Source organism: Paramacrobiotus metropolitanus, unplaced genomic scaffold (genome assembly GCF_019649055.1).
Source record: "Paramacrobiotus metropolitanus isolate TYO unplaced genomic scaffold, Prichtersi_v1.0 Parri_scaffold0000001, whole genome shotgun sequence".
NCBI classification, from domain to species: Eukaryota; Metazoa; Tardigrada; class Eutardigrada; order Parachela; family Macrobiotidae; genus Paramacrobiotus; species Paramacrobiotus metropolitanus.
Genome location: NW_026570221.1, coordinates 3,115,527 through 3,129,082, shown reverse-complemented (window position 1 = coordinate 3,129,082; position 13,556 = coordinate 3,115,527). Strand labels below are relative to the sequence as shown.

The following is a 13,556-nucleotide window of genomic DNA, read 5'->3' as shown; positions in this document are numbered from 1 at the left end:
TACACCTGAATGCATTTAAACTTTTTGGAATTTTGTTACCCTCATAACTCCGCACCCGGATGTTGCGCGCGAAAACGGATTTGACGCCTATGTACACCAATCATTTGGCTACACAATGTCAAAAAGCAACCCAAAAAAGTGTTTGAAAGTGCGCGAAAGCGAATATTCCCGTCAATGTACACGATTTTAGCGCTATGTACCGAGCCAAATCCCTTAAGAGGTATTACAAATTAATATGAAATTATCCTGCTATACCTACCCTAGGCAGGCTAGGCTTAAGGCTGTTAATACCGTATGTTCCGCAATGGCCGTCATTGCCAATACCATACAATCTTATCTTAATAACTGCATTTGCTTAAAATTTTAAAACGCTGTCTTACCAGAAAATAAGCCATCAATCCCACTGGAAGACAACGTTGGCAGACAGCAAATACACGGTATATAAGCACCCGGCAACTGAAAACCGGGATGCAAGAATGTAATATGGTAATAAACTAGAAGTTACCGTAATTATCGAATTTGGGGCACACCCTTTACAAGCGCACCACCACATTCGTGCTGGAAAAATAATGGCACCCCCCCCCCGAAATTACGGCACCCGGAGCCATAATTAAATGTCCAGTTCAATAAACCTGTGATTAGACCGTAATTTGCGTTTTACGATTTTTAGACATACTCTGTATAAGTGAACATTTTTAACCGATAACAATTTCCTCACTTACAATCGATAAACGGACATAAAAATACGGTAGCGCAAAATATGCTCGCAAACATTGGCTTACAGATAACAGGATCTTCCCATGCAGGTTTTGTAATTCCAAATTGCTACCATTTGCGAGCTAGCCATATACCAGGTAGCTGCTGCGCTCAGCTGCAACAAAGCAGAGTGGGCTGTTGTTTCAACAAATTATGGTTCCTTCTGAATTTTATTGTTTGAAAAATAAGGGCACTTACTCCATGGTATTCCAACTATTTGCCGCCCAGTGATAATTACGGTGCTTACTATTTATTCCTATTACGATTCGGTTATGCAGTACCAGCAATAAGCGACTTCCAGATCATGTATGCGTTTATTGATACTCGTACATTTCGTACCCGCCTTGCACCAATTACGTACAAGATTTATCTAAACTCGAAGAGGTCAACATAACCATAAAATATTAACCAAAAATGTAGATTAGATTTATTATGGCGGAGCCAGTACGGTTTATTCCCGTTAAACGACGTGAAGATAAGCAAACTGCACAATCCATTCGTCAAAGATGTCGTCAGTCTTAAACCAGCATTCATAGCGCCCAGCATCCCGTATTTGCACTCGCTCGAGGTACAGCGTCGAGTGGCACCAGCAATTGTCTTTCGCGCTGTTGGTGACATTTACATCAAACCGCATGCGCACATCAGGTTGAAATGCCGGCACTCCAGGAGCATAAATGAGGTCTTGATCAACCCTCCACATAAACCGCACTCCAAAACCCTGGTTATCTGCGACTGCGGGTATGGTGTCAAATTTTACTGCACACTGAAATTCCGCCGTCGCCCCTACCTTAGCCGTGAAATTCAGCATGGACGGTTGGAAGACTTGGTAGGGTAGCAGACGCGGACTGATCAGATACCTGTGAAGCACTTGGATAAGCACAAGGACTGTCGCGTATATCGCTTATAGATACGGTTGCCTAAGTTAATGCACCACAAGCCAAAGTCCTTTTTATTCGTCACTTTTACCGAACTCGCGGAACCAAAGAGGAATGAAACAAGTGCGCTGAGGTAAGCAACAGAAATTAAAGCTTTTCCAAATTTACTACCTCGAATTTTAGCAGAAATTTTGAAACTAAACCTCCTTCGCCCATTGCCCGCAACCAGTCGCCTGTACAGTTTACCTCGGTTTCCCTCGTAACGGGACGAAATACATTCATTTTATGTCCCATGTAAGTAATTACAACAGATTTAAACCATCCTTTACAGTACTATGATGCAGGTATGACAGAAATTGTTCCGACTGTTTGATACTGAGCAAAATTTCCAGCACACTCCTGCGCCAATAAATTCTAACCTTAAGCGCGAAATTCGAGTTTTTTAACAGCAACCCCGTAATCTGTCGGTGATAAACTCGTGTGAGAAAACACTATGCCGGAAAGCACAATGGGAGACCAAGGATTGTCAAGTTTTACCGTCCTTTTTATATGGCTAAACTCGAACGAGTGCAAAACGACGGAGCCGCCACTTACCGACTGGTTACCACTGGTTCCCCGTTGACCATCTGCAGACATTCGTAGTTCCCGGATAGATGATGCGAGAGGTTAAGAACACTCATAAAAAACGGGGGTAAGTCGGTGCGCTATCCCAGCATCGTGACGGTTGACGTTACGTTAGTTTCGTTCGGAGGGAGCTTGCAGCTGCAGACATGCAGCTTCGTCGGCAACTTTTCTGATTTAGCACCTCGAGGCGTTAGTAATTCCCGATTGAAGCGGATCAGCGGGAGCTGTTCCGTGATGTTGTCGCCACACGGGACTGTCGCGTCTCTGCCCTCCGCTTCTCGCACAACGATAAGCCAGCCGGCTGACTTGGCACCACGGACTGCTGGGCAGTAATCTCCAGACATACCACACCGTCTTGGCTGCTTTTCAGAGAATCTTCCATCAGTTGCCGCGCTGTAGACAAACCAAAAACGATTAAAGCACAAAATGCGTCGAGCTGTTGATACTTGATAATAGTATATGTTTAAAAACCTAAGAAAACCTAAGAAAACCTAAGAAAACCTAAGAAAACCTAAGAAAACCTAAGAAAACCTAAGAAAACCTAAGAAAACCTAAGAAATCAACACTGCACAATCACAAAGGACAATTTTCTCTTTTCAACACATCTTATCCCTGAAAGCGCAAGTGCTTTTGAACGAAGCTCGTGATTCCTTTTTCATAAACAGAGGTCGCATGCGAGAGTCTCGCGCGATACGAAAGCACCACCAATCGGTGTCGTTTAAAAGTGAAAGTCAGTGTAAAAAACACCCGTACCATTTAAACCAGGCGAAAATGTCCTGGCGGCAGTGGTCGGACAGGCGTCAACGGAATACCGCAGCAAATTAACGGCGCCAGTCAGGCATACCAGCATTACTACTAGTATAGGAATGCTACGTATCATGTTTCCTATTCCTTGTCAATTACTGCAATAGTAAACAGCTGCGATAGAGAAGTGGGTATTACAGTGAGAGGCTTAGAGGTACTTTAGCAAAAAAACTTAAAAATTCTGCCTGCAGTGAAGTCCTGTTGCGTGTGAGAGGGGCAAAAGAGACGTTTTCAGTTACCGCGTGTCAGTGGGTGGCTGCAACTATCGCCGCAACTTTTTAGCCCCCAACGCCAAAAATACTGCAGTTTAAACTTTGAATTATTTTTAAATTCCACATTCAGTTTTTCAATAAATTTTTATATCATCCTCTCATTTTGTCGTGTAGAACAGACCGAAATATTTTCAGTTTTATTGTACGCGACCGTCTCAACTTGGATTGGCCGGGCTGTTATGCGGATTCTGTAACTCTTCAACTGGTAGCTGGGCGCCTAGAATCTGTCGCATTGCCTACCACCACGGCTCCTGTCTCATTAGCGTCAAGCCCCTATCAGGCGGCAGGCAGCTACCGGTCCTGCCTACAGTTACAGCACTTCGATTTGCCAGAGGAGCAGTGACTGGAATTTTCCTGGTGGGAATGTTAGTGTTTGAGGGATACATGGGAACAGGGAAGGCGCACTAATCCCACTCACGTGCTCGGTTTTCCTGCCGTTTGGGGCTAACCGCCTATAAGGTTGGGTGGTGGTTGCAACCGCCCACGGACACGCGGTAACAGAAGATGTCCGTTTTGCTCCCCACACGACACACGTGCAACATTCTGCAGCAATAATTTCAGAGTTTGTTTTTCAATCTTAATCAGTGCAGTTCTAACCAAATTCTGTCGTACTTGATCACTATTCCAACCGAAAAAGAACAGGAAACACAATGCGCATCGTTTCTGCATTAGTGTTAATATGCCTGATTGGGGCCCTTCATCTGTTGCAGTATCCTGTCGATGCCTGCCATGTCAGTGCCGCCAGCACTTACTCGCCTGGTTTAAATGGTATGAGTGTTTTTAGCTCAGTTTTAGTTTTTGCGCTTCACGAAAAGTACGAAAATAAGATTACGTAAGAGTGGCAAATATCCGTACATCTGCAGGACTGTTAGAGATTTTTCGGACTGCATCTGCAGTTCAGATCCCTTTTTGCGCTGCGTTCTCAGCTCTGCTGTTCTGCTGTCTTAGCTATCAAAAACATCTCTCGCTTCTTTGCGAATTTCTATTGTAATTTTTATTGTAATTTCGGTGCGACCGCAGGTTTTGTCTCAGGTACTGCCTTTATGTAAATTTCGGTTACCAGTAGGCAATTCCCTGTGGCAAATCGTTAACCTGCAAAACTCCCGTTCACGCCAAGTTGGTGGTGTGTCATTTTAATTTTCTGCCGAATCGTGCAGCGCATGTTTTGCCAATGTTTTTAAAGCTTGTAGTGTAGTTTTCTTTTGCGCATTTATTGAGCAAAAACAACGGAAGGGATTTTCTGTTGTGGTGCCGCGAGAAACAGCTTCCGAAGCGAAGGCACCGATGGAGCAAGTCAAGGCAGTACAAAAACAATTTAATTCAGCCAGAAATGCAGAAACGACTTTAGGCGTTTGGAATTGAGCTCAGTTTGAGGACCTCTAAAAGAGTGTTTCATGAACAAAAGCTTAAAGTCTACGGCTAGACCAAACCTGCAAACCGCCTAGGGGAGAAAAATCGTTTTTTAGCGCTTGTTGAAAAAAGGGATGGTGCCTACTGCAAAGTGTTCTAACGGAGGGTCGTGCGCTTTTGCTCAGGATGGTAGTGGAAAAGTAAACGTACAAATCCTTACGAATCGTATTTTGTGGTGCACGCTCAAGGAGGGCTTTTCATGGCTGCATGGTGCCCTCGGGAAGGAGGTCGTCCTACAGTTTGGCCACGCCTACCGTTATACCGGTGCCCTGCCCCAGGAGAGGCTTCAAGTTAATGGTGTGAATTGCACCCTGAAGGGCCAGTGGACGGCCAAGTCAGCAAATTTAGCATCCTTGAACTACCGCATAAACGGGAATTTAAAACCAATTTATGTGGGCAGTGGGAGTGACGAAACCGCGATAGCTTGACTTCAGCGCATTTTTGAAGTGATCTACTCTAGTTTTAAAATTCCCGTAATTCATAACTAGTTCGAATCTTGGAAATCTCAGTTGCAAATGGTGTTGGATAGATTCAGTAATCACATTAAAGTTAAATAAAGTCAAATTTGTTGACGGGGGGTTCAAGGGGATATTTTAAATGGGCACCGCCAACTTGGCGTATGTACTTCGCAGAAAACCAATTGAGCACAATAAATATTAATCCTAACCATAAGAGCTGCGCTCGGTCTACCTATGCACTGTTCGATGCAGTTTCTTAGTATATGGCAAACCGAGAAGTTTTCAATATGAGAACTTTTTGTTTTCAACTGTATAGCGTCAGGCATCGACGTGTGACCATATTCTCTGTCGTAATTCTTTTTTATCTACAGTGCTGCGGCTGCTGGATGAAGCGCTGCAACGCAGCCAAAACGGGGTGGTGCATCTGGAGATTGCAGTCTCTGGGCAGCCGTTCCATCAGCCTATTCAGCTGGCGTTGTATACTGCTGTGCGGGAGCCGGAAGGAGCAAACGTGACACTTCCGTGTGGCGACGATAGCATGTTGCAGCTGCCGCTAATCCGCTACAATGGCCGGCCTGTGCGACCTGAAAGTGGCCGATTAGAAGAGGTGCTGCAGCGGGTGTATCTGTGCCGCTGCAATGTTGCCTCTCCCAACAGTGCCCTCGACAGCGGTCTCGCCTTACTGACCGACGATCCGTCCATGCCAACCTACTTCCTTCAGCTGTACAACTTCGGCAACCATTTATCCGGCACGTACGAATGTCTGCACATGGTCAACAGGGAACTAGTGGTAACCAATCGGTATGTAGCGTCGGCGCTTTTTGTGTTTTTTTAAGCATAGTAAATCTACGAGGTTGAAAGAGATGTTCCGACGTCAAATATTTGGACATTCTGGTTGCTGCTGCCTTAAGCCGCTGCCATAGTTGATGTTCGCGCAAAAGACAGAACAAAAATCAAAAGACCGAACATCAAAAGACAATTTTGAAATGAGAGTGTTCGAGACAGTTGGGCGAACCGAGCAGAATTTTTTGTCTTTTTCGCTCATGAACGTAATCGTTCATACTCAGAAATGGTTCGGCAAATCTCGCTCCTCCTACGTATGCACAACCGTTCTTGGTTGTCGTACAACAGAGAGGATATAACTGCCAATTTCCAGTTTTCATTCTAATTAAAATGTTGAGTTTCCAAACACTGTTACAAATGGCTGCCAAAAAAGGATATCGGGAAGAAAAAGCTGCCGGCTTCCCTTGCATTTCTTGCTTTAGCTCGACTGGTGCTAACAAACTTAAATAGTTGAACCAGCGGGAATGGTACGTTCGACCGGTTAATCTCAGTCGCCGTCGTTATGGCGAATTCCACAGAATGGTGACTGAACTGTGGAATTCGGATCCACACTGCTCCATGCAAGTGTCGGTTACAATTTCAGCAACCTTACGGCGTTTAGGTGTTCTGGGGTTATTTTTCTGGGAAACAGGGATATGTTGGATAAAAAACGTTCATGCGGCATGGCTTTTCGCATCTTCCTCCAGATTTTGAGTAAACTCGATTTCCCTTTCCTCCCCGTCGCTGGACGAATCAACGTCCTTCTGTTCGATATTATAAAATTAATGTGGAGGAATCAATCAGTTCAATTTTTTCAGCAAAGTTTTCAATCAAAACAAAACTTAGATGGTACAGCGAGCGTGGTTAGAAAATGATTCACTTTGCGCTGTTTAAGTTTAACATAACTGTATATTTTGTGTTCCGTGTACAGTACATCGCATCCGCGGGTGCGTTATAGCGGTCAGATGAAAGCTATTGGCTAAAAGCCTCCTTTTTGTCGCGGGGGGACCGCCCAATCCGAACCGTCTTTTTACATGTCTTTTCTTGTCTTTTTGTAACTGATCGGGAAGCTTTCATAGTTTTATCTTGCGAACAGTTTTCTGTTCACGAACAAATCGTTCATAGTTTGAACTGGCTTTTCGCAATTTTTGTTCAAGACAGCTCCGAACATCAACTATGAAAGCGGCATTACACAAACGTCTTCAGACAGTCGTTAATCGACAGAGTACTGACGTAGAATTAGCGTTCGTACAAATTCTTGGCGGCGATACAACGAAATATTTTGGTGTATGGCCGAGAACGAATGATCAATCAGTTCGTCGGCGGAATGTTAATATAACACACCGGTCAGCGCCTTAGCGGTATCATTATATTATGGTATTTCGGTATCGGTCACCGAAGAAATGGCTAGTCCTATAAAATGTTGCCAATTTTATTCCTGTTGTCAATTGTCGCGCCAGTTATTGACCGGCTTATTCCACAGAGCCGCAGGGAGATAAAATGAAATAAAATGCTGCAGATCAATCGTCTGCTAACTTGATCCTTGCGGTATGCAGATAGTGGGTGCAGTACTGTACACATTCATCCCTGCTGACTGTAATCTGCCGAAAAAATTAAAAATTCGAATCATTGCCTGCTGGACTGATAAAATTTCAGTAGTTTAAACGTATCAGCGCTATTTAATTCTCAGTGTTTTGGTTTGCGAATTTGGGATGTACTTGAGTGTTTGGGAATTGAGTTTCCTGGTGGATTTGCCATCGTGGGTCGAATAATATATACAATGTTATATATATACTGATTCTGTTTCTGCAAATGTTACAGGTACCTGATCAGTACGCGTCTGATGCCCAACCAGGTCTTCCACCCGCCCATGACGAATACCACGGTCAAGGTGGGCGAAAAAGCCGAATTTCGATGTGCAGTCAGCTTCAACACCATGCCATCCGAACGCCTGGTTTTTGAAGCGCGGTTTATGTGGAGAAACGAGCATGACCTCCTCTACGCCCCGGGAGTGCCGGCATTCCAGCACGATGTGCGCAGGAGATCGGAAATCAATGTTACCAGCAACGTGCCAGAGAACTGTTTGTGCCATTCCACGCTGTACGTCGAGTCAGTTCAGAGTCAAGACGCAGGGCGCTTTGAGTGCTGGTTCAAGATCGATGACATTTTTAGCGAATGGGTTGTACAGTCTGCATATCTTCTTATCGTTGAATGAGAGAAAGCAGTAGTGGCTCAGCTGTTATGGGCATTATCTTCCTCTTTGTCTAATGCCGTTTTCATGGATAAAACAATTATGAATATGAAGCTTCATACATTCACGGTACGTCAACAACACTGATGTATTAAGATTGATAACAACAACCAGAATCTCTTAACAAACTTGTTCCTTCCTGGCAAAGTGCCTAAAACTGCTGCGGCATTTTCCTTCATAATATTCAATCTAATCTGCTGTTTAAGAAATGCCGTGGATCTGCTCTCGCCGGGCTTTTCCCAAAGCATATGTCCAAAGAAGCTGACCACTTCCTTAACACCTTCTCATAAGACTCCCAGCGTTTCCGCTGCCGTTTTCTAGTTCACGGTGGCCCTTGCCCGAAGCTGGCGCCAGGCGGGAATTGTCCAGCCACCATAAGTGAGAAAATTCACTAAATTATGAGTTACGAGTGTACTCGCTGTAACCTTTCAGAGCGCATGCTGTAGTAAAGCCGTCGCTGTGGGACGGTTCGAGGCAGTTAGCCGGAAGCAAACGTCTGAAAAATCCTTACTGGTGCGCACAAATTCCTTCGTATCCTGGCAGCCTTTCATCAAGTTTCTGAGGATCTATTTCGACCATGGGAGAAAATACCATGGCTTCTCTCCTTTGCCGAGTGCTGCTTCAATCTCCAGTGGCCTTTCCATCAGCATCATTATGCCGCGGCTTTCCTGGCGTTAGAAACGCAGTGCGTGTCCGTGCAGCATTTGCAGCAACACACAGCCCACACTCCACACATCGCTGGCCCATCTACAGCGGTCGCTTACGCCATAAAAAACTCGTGTCCCGTATACACCGTGGTGCCCGCAGCACCGTTGACCTCGTCGGCGGCCGTGATGGTGCCCTGTAGTTTGGCGGTTAGACCGAAATCGGTCAATTTCACCATTCGGTTGTTGCTCTGCATAAAGAAATACCACTACATGATTTACCATGAACAAATGCTTGCGTACAAAAAAATTGCATATGCAGTCAGAAAGCTATATACACAAACGTGCATTAACCGATCCTAAAAATGTAATGGCAAACGAAATAATAAAAAACGACAGTGAGTTATGCATAGCACTAAAATGGCACATGCATAAATAATTCTTGGAGTAGCATATTACAGGAAGTGCTTTTGTTAAAAAACATTGGTTCTCGTACGCAGTTTGTAAATATTTTGGATACCTTTGAATGGTTAGTGGATTAAGCACTGTAAATCTGTGTGTATGAAGTTGCGCGGATTTTTAGGAAATTATACGAGGATACACCATATCAGAGACGACGCACCATAAATTCGCTTACATCCGTAAAACATTTTTAAATAACCTGTGAGACTGGGTGCTATTATGCTATAACAATATGGGGTTCAAACCCAAACGAGAGCAAACGTTTAGACTTTTCGAAAAGTTCGAAAAGTTTTATAATTTTAAGTTTTATACTCTGATTTTTTAAGTATTTTAGTTACATTTGTTTACTCTTGACAGGATAAAACGAAAAAAGCCGGTTCAACTGGTAACTGTAGGTGGTTGATTGCCATTTCAAATACGGGTTCGAACCAAGGAGGCTTTCTAAGCGATGTTTTGAATATTGTTTTGAAATGTTTGCTACCCCGTTTCAGGACCGTTGTAGACGGCTAACTGTACTCTACAGTTACCATCATCACCACACTGGTGTGTATTTTCTCTGTTCTGATCTAATCCAATATTGACGATGCCGTTCGCAGATAATCCAAACTTCCCGCAAATAGCAAATTTGCAACATGCAGCAAAGAAGTTTCGATCCACCTTAAATCGTTCTGCTTTCTTTTGCGCTAAAGCTGTAAACAGGCTGTGCCACCATCATCGGGGAATGGTTTAGTAGTTTTGCACATCCAATTATGTACAACATTACGCGCATGTGCCGTCATTTCGCGCGTACAAGCTGATTATTCTCAAGCACCTGGAAATTTATTTATTGACTCAGGAGTAGTCGCCGTACTGTTGGAAATGCCAATCGTTAAATCAAACCTGAAACATCTCAACTATCCGCTCGTCATGGGACAAAAGAAGCATATTAATTTTCAATTAATTATTATGGACATTGCTTTTGCATGAACAGTTCAATGGTCAGCAGACTCAGCAATTGCAAAACAATGCGTGATTCTCCACGAATATTTGTATCTGTTCTCAATTCAGCGCCCGGCATGTTCGTCCGCTCATCAGCAATCACACAACGGAAAGCTTTTAAATCACCATAAACGTCTGAATAAAAACCAGAACCAAGCCCACGTAATAATCAGCCAAAAATTATTAGGTGAGAGTATTGTGGACTCAAAAAGCAGTCTCTGTAGCGTTAAGGTTCCGGCTTGTACGGGTCGCAATGGACGAGTTGCTGTTGGGGTTCACTTTTTTCCCCCAACCGTGATACTTTGCGTGCCGGATAGAGCTCAACCATCGTCTGAGCATGGAGCGATAATCTCGGTTCATAGTGAAAAAGATGACCTGCAACAACCGATTTGTTACCGATAATCAGAGGTTTGTTACGATAGTACGATTGTTTAATAACATTTACGCTTAGAAGAGCGAGGCGGCCGGACAAATCGAAGTGCCGCACTAGAGATAATCTTTCACGGGATTCCAGTTTTAACCGAGATACTGCATGCCGCTACGTCTGTTTTTGTACAAGCCCGTTTCAAAATCAGTGGCCACAGCAAGTGCGATGCAGTGAATAGCGCACAGTAATGTTAAATTTTACAAATAGCTACTGTACACAGTACAAGCTTATCCGGTAATTTCTGCCGGTTCAATACAGCGAAATACACAGATTTGCGTGTTACGCCAAACTCCATGCTACGGCGCGCCACGCCACACTGTTTAATACGTAACGTGCATCTGGCTGGCTGGTGGCTTGGTGCATGCCAGATAATTTAATGAGAATAACAGTAACTGCCTGGCGGAAGGTGGCTAAAAAACGGTCGCTGTAGTAATGGACAATCTAACTGCGGAGCGCATTTAGGCAATCTGATAAGCGCAGTGACGTGGCTATGGATTTACGCGCAAATTTCGCGCTAGCTGTACCTTTACGACAGAAATTACCGGACAGGCTTGTACACTGATGAGTAGATTGCGATGCAGTGTCCTAGAGCACACAGTGCTCGTAATACTTATTTACAATGCAAAGGATTTGTAAAAATGCATTGGCATGCTTACCGGGTTGCCACCATATCCCAGTAGAAAGACGAATCGTAACCACAGCAACGTTTCAGCGGTGGGACGCGCTAGACCCCGGTCTTCGAAAAGCGTCAACAAAGGCTGCGGAGAAAAGCAGACACAGTGCCACAGTGCCGACATCAGTAGGACGAGCGCCAGTTGCAAGGAGCGCCGGAACGACGCTGGGTTCTGGTGACTGCGGCGCGATAGCTTTTGCACAGCAACGAATGCAAACATCGTAGCATAAATGCTCCATATCAACGTTAGCGGCAGATGTGACACCAGCGTCTGGTGGATCGTCCGGGCTTCCGCGGAACGGGCTTTAATGGCGCAAACATTGGTCGGTGGGATCATTTCGAATCTCAGTTCCCGCCCGATCATGTGCGGAACATAAAACGCGCCACAGATGAGCCACGTAACCAGGATGAACAGTATGTTGACGCTTTGCTTCGTCCAATAGTCGCGGAATTGAATGGGAAAGCAGAGTGCGACAAAACGGTTTATGGCCAGGATAGCCGAGGAGTAGTAGCCGACGGTCCGGAATATTGCAAAAGGGAATTGAATGAAGAAGCAGACTGTCGGAGTGACCTTTGCAGAAAAACATCCATTAGAGCTTTGAGCTAGAGTCATTCACGGTAAATTTAATGATTTATAACTCGAGAATTGTCTATACGTAGTAAACGTTAGTAATCGTTATTACATCAAATTGCAGTTTTAGGATTGCCTTAAACATCTTAAAACCGGTTTTCAAGATTGAAAAAGCTGTAAGCAAAGAAAGTTTGCTGTACATTTTGGAAATCAATTTTTCCCACAACTCGTTAACCGGATGTTGTAGGTGGAAACAATTCCCTTCTCTTCTGGAGAAAATCATTTTGCCACAGACTCTTAAAAAGCAACCCACAAGTTTTTGACACTCAGCGAAGGCAATGCTCCTGGTTCTATACATGGATTTCGTACCATGTACCCGCGGCACAATTTCTTAATTTAAAAAAAACCTTTGATTAGGACATAGTTTTATAAGCAAATTGTAACTTAAGAATCCCTTAATATTAAAATAGAGCTAAAGATTGTACACGAATTTCTCGTGTAAGCATAGAAGAGTCAGCAATACACAACGCATAATGAATGCCTTACTGGATACTGCGCGTAAAGGATCTGCGTGAAACTAATCGGATGGTTGACGCAGCACATAATCATTTCCACCGCGGTGGCATGGACGATTAGCAGTCGCGTGCCGCTCCGATCCCGTCCAGATGAACGCTTGGACATTTGCCAGTGCTCCCACACGGCACCCATTAGTAGGAGACAGGACGCTCCTCCCAGTGCGCAAAACGACATGGACACCCCATACCACACCATTAACCGCGGCTGGAAGCTAGTGCTGTTTCTTTGGGTTGTGTTCCGGATTGGTTCAAGGTAGGATGAATAATTAGTCGATTGATTACCGAGAAACCAACGCTGGTAGTCGTCATAATGTACTAACATTGTGGTCAAAACTCTGTGACAAGCTAAGCGAAACGTTCATCGATTTTGACTGGTGTAACGCTGGTAATGGCCGCAGTGCATCATCACAGCACCAAACTCTACCGTTTTATACGTCGCAGATTAAATGCCGCTATCCGCGTGGAAGGCGTATAAATATCGCATAATGACGTGCGTTAGTCACGGACGCATATCCTCCTCCTGCCTGAGGAGGTCAGCAGAAAAATCGACATCCACAGATTAGTGATGTTTACCGGATTTTCACGTTGCTGGCATTCACCGTTCTCCATGCCCACGCCGCACTCTAGGGGCTTTCCTGTACTAGGAACCATACGAAGTAATACAAGAAGCCCTAGAGTAGGGTCGGGACCATACATATGCTCTTTATTTAACAGCGGGCGGCCTCTTAAGACCGATGGTAAGGATCGTTTCTTAAATGTCTAGTAAACTATTGTCGATGACTCGATCGAGACCCTTCAGCAGTAATAATATATTTAATCCTGTTGTGCTCACTGGTCCACTGTGGCCCGGGTCAAAAAGAGGGAGGGATAATTAAAGGAGTGGAGATAAAATTAAGGAAGGAAGGGAAAATTAAAGGAAGGGATTTGAGCGGTCGATCAGAAAGAGGGAGGGAA

At 44.4% G+C, this 13,556-nt stretch overlaps 2 protein-coding genes across 2 annotated transcripts; one reads left to right on the top strand and one right to left on the bottom strand.

The window, feature by feature from the left end:
• The first annotated feature begins 3,774 nt into the window (after positions 1-3,774).
• LOC129581018 (uncharacterized) lies at positions 3,775-8,306 on the top strand. The gene is made up of 3 exons (XM_055471839.1): positions 3,775-4,099; positions 5,571-6,000; positions 7,843-8,306. The coding sequence occupies exons 1-3, from the start codon at positions 3,982-3,984 to the stop codon at positions 8,234-8,236; spliced, it is 942 nt and encodes a 313-aa protein (XP_055327814.1). The 5' UTR covers positions 3,775-3,981; the 3' UTR covers positions 8,237-8,306.
• A 726-nt stretch (positions 8,307-9,032) lies between these two features.
• Positions 9,033-12,735, bottom strand: LOC129581427 (olfactory receptor 10Q1-like). The gene is made up of 4 exons (XM_055472489.1): positions 12,574-12,735; positions 11,440-12,027; positions 10,636-10,731; positions 9,033-9,167 (listed from the first exon to the last, which is right to left on the bottom strand). The coding sequence occupies exons 1-4, from the start codon at positions 12,733-12,735 to the stop codon at positions 9,033-9,035; spliced, it is 981 nt and encodes a 326-aa protein (XP_055328464.1).
• Positions 12,736-13,556: the final 821 nt, after the last annotated feature.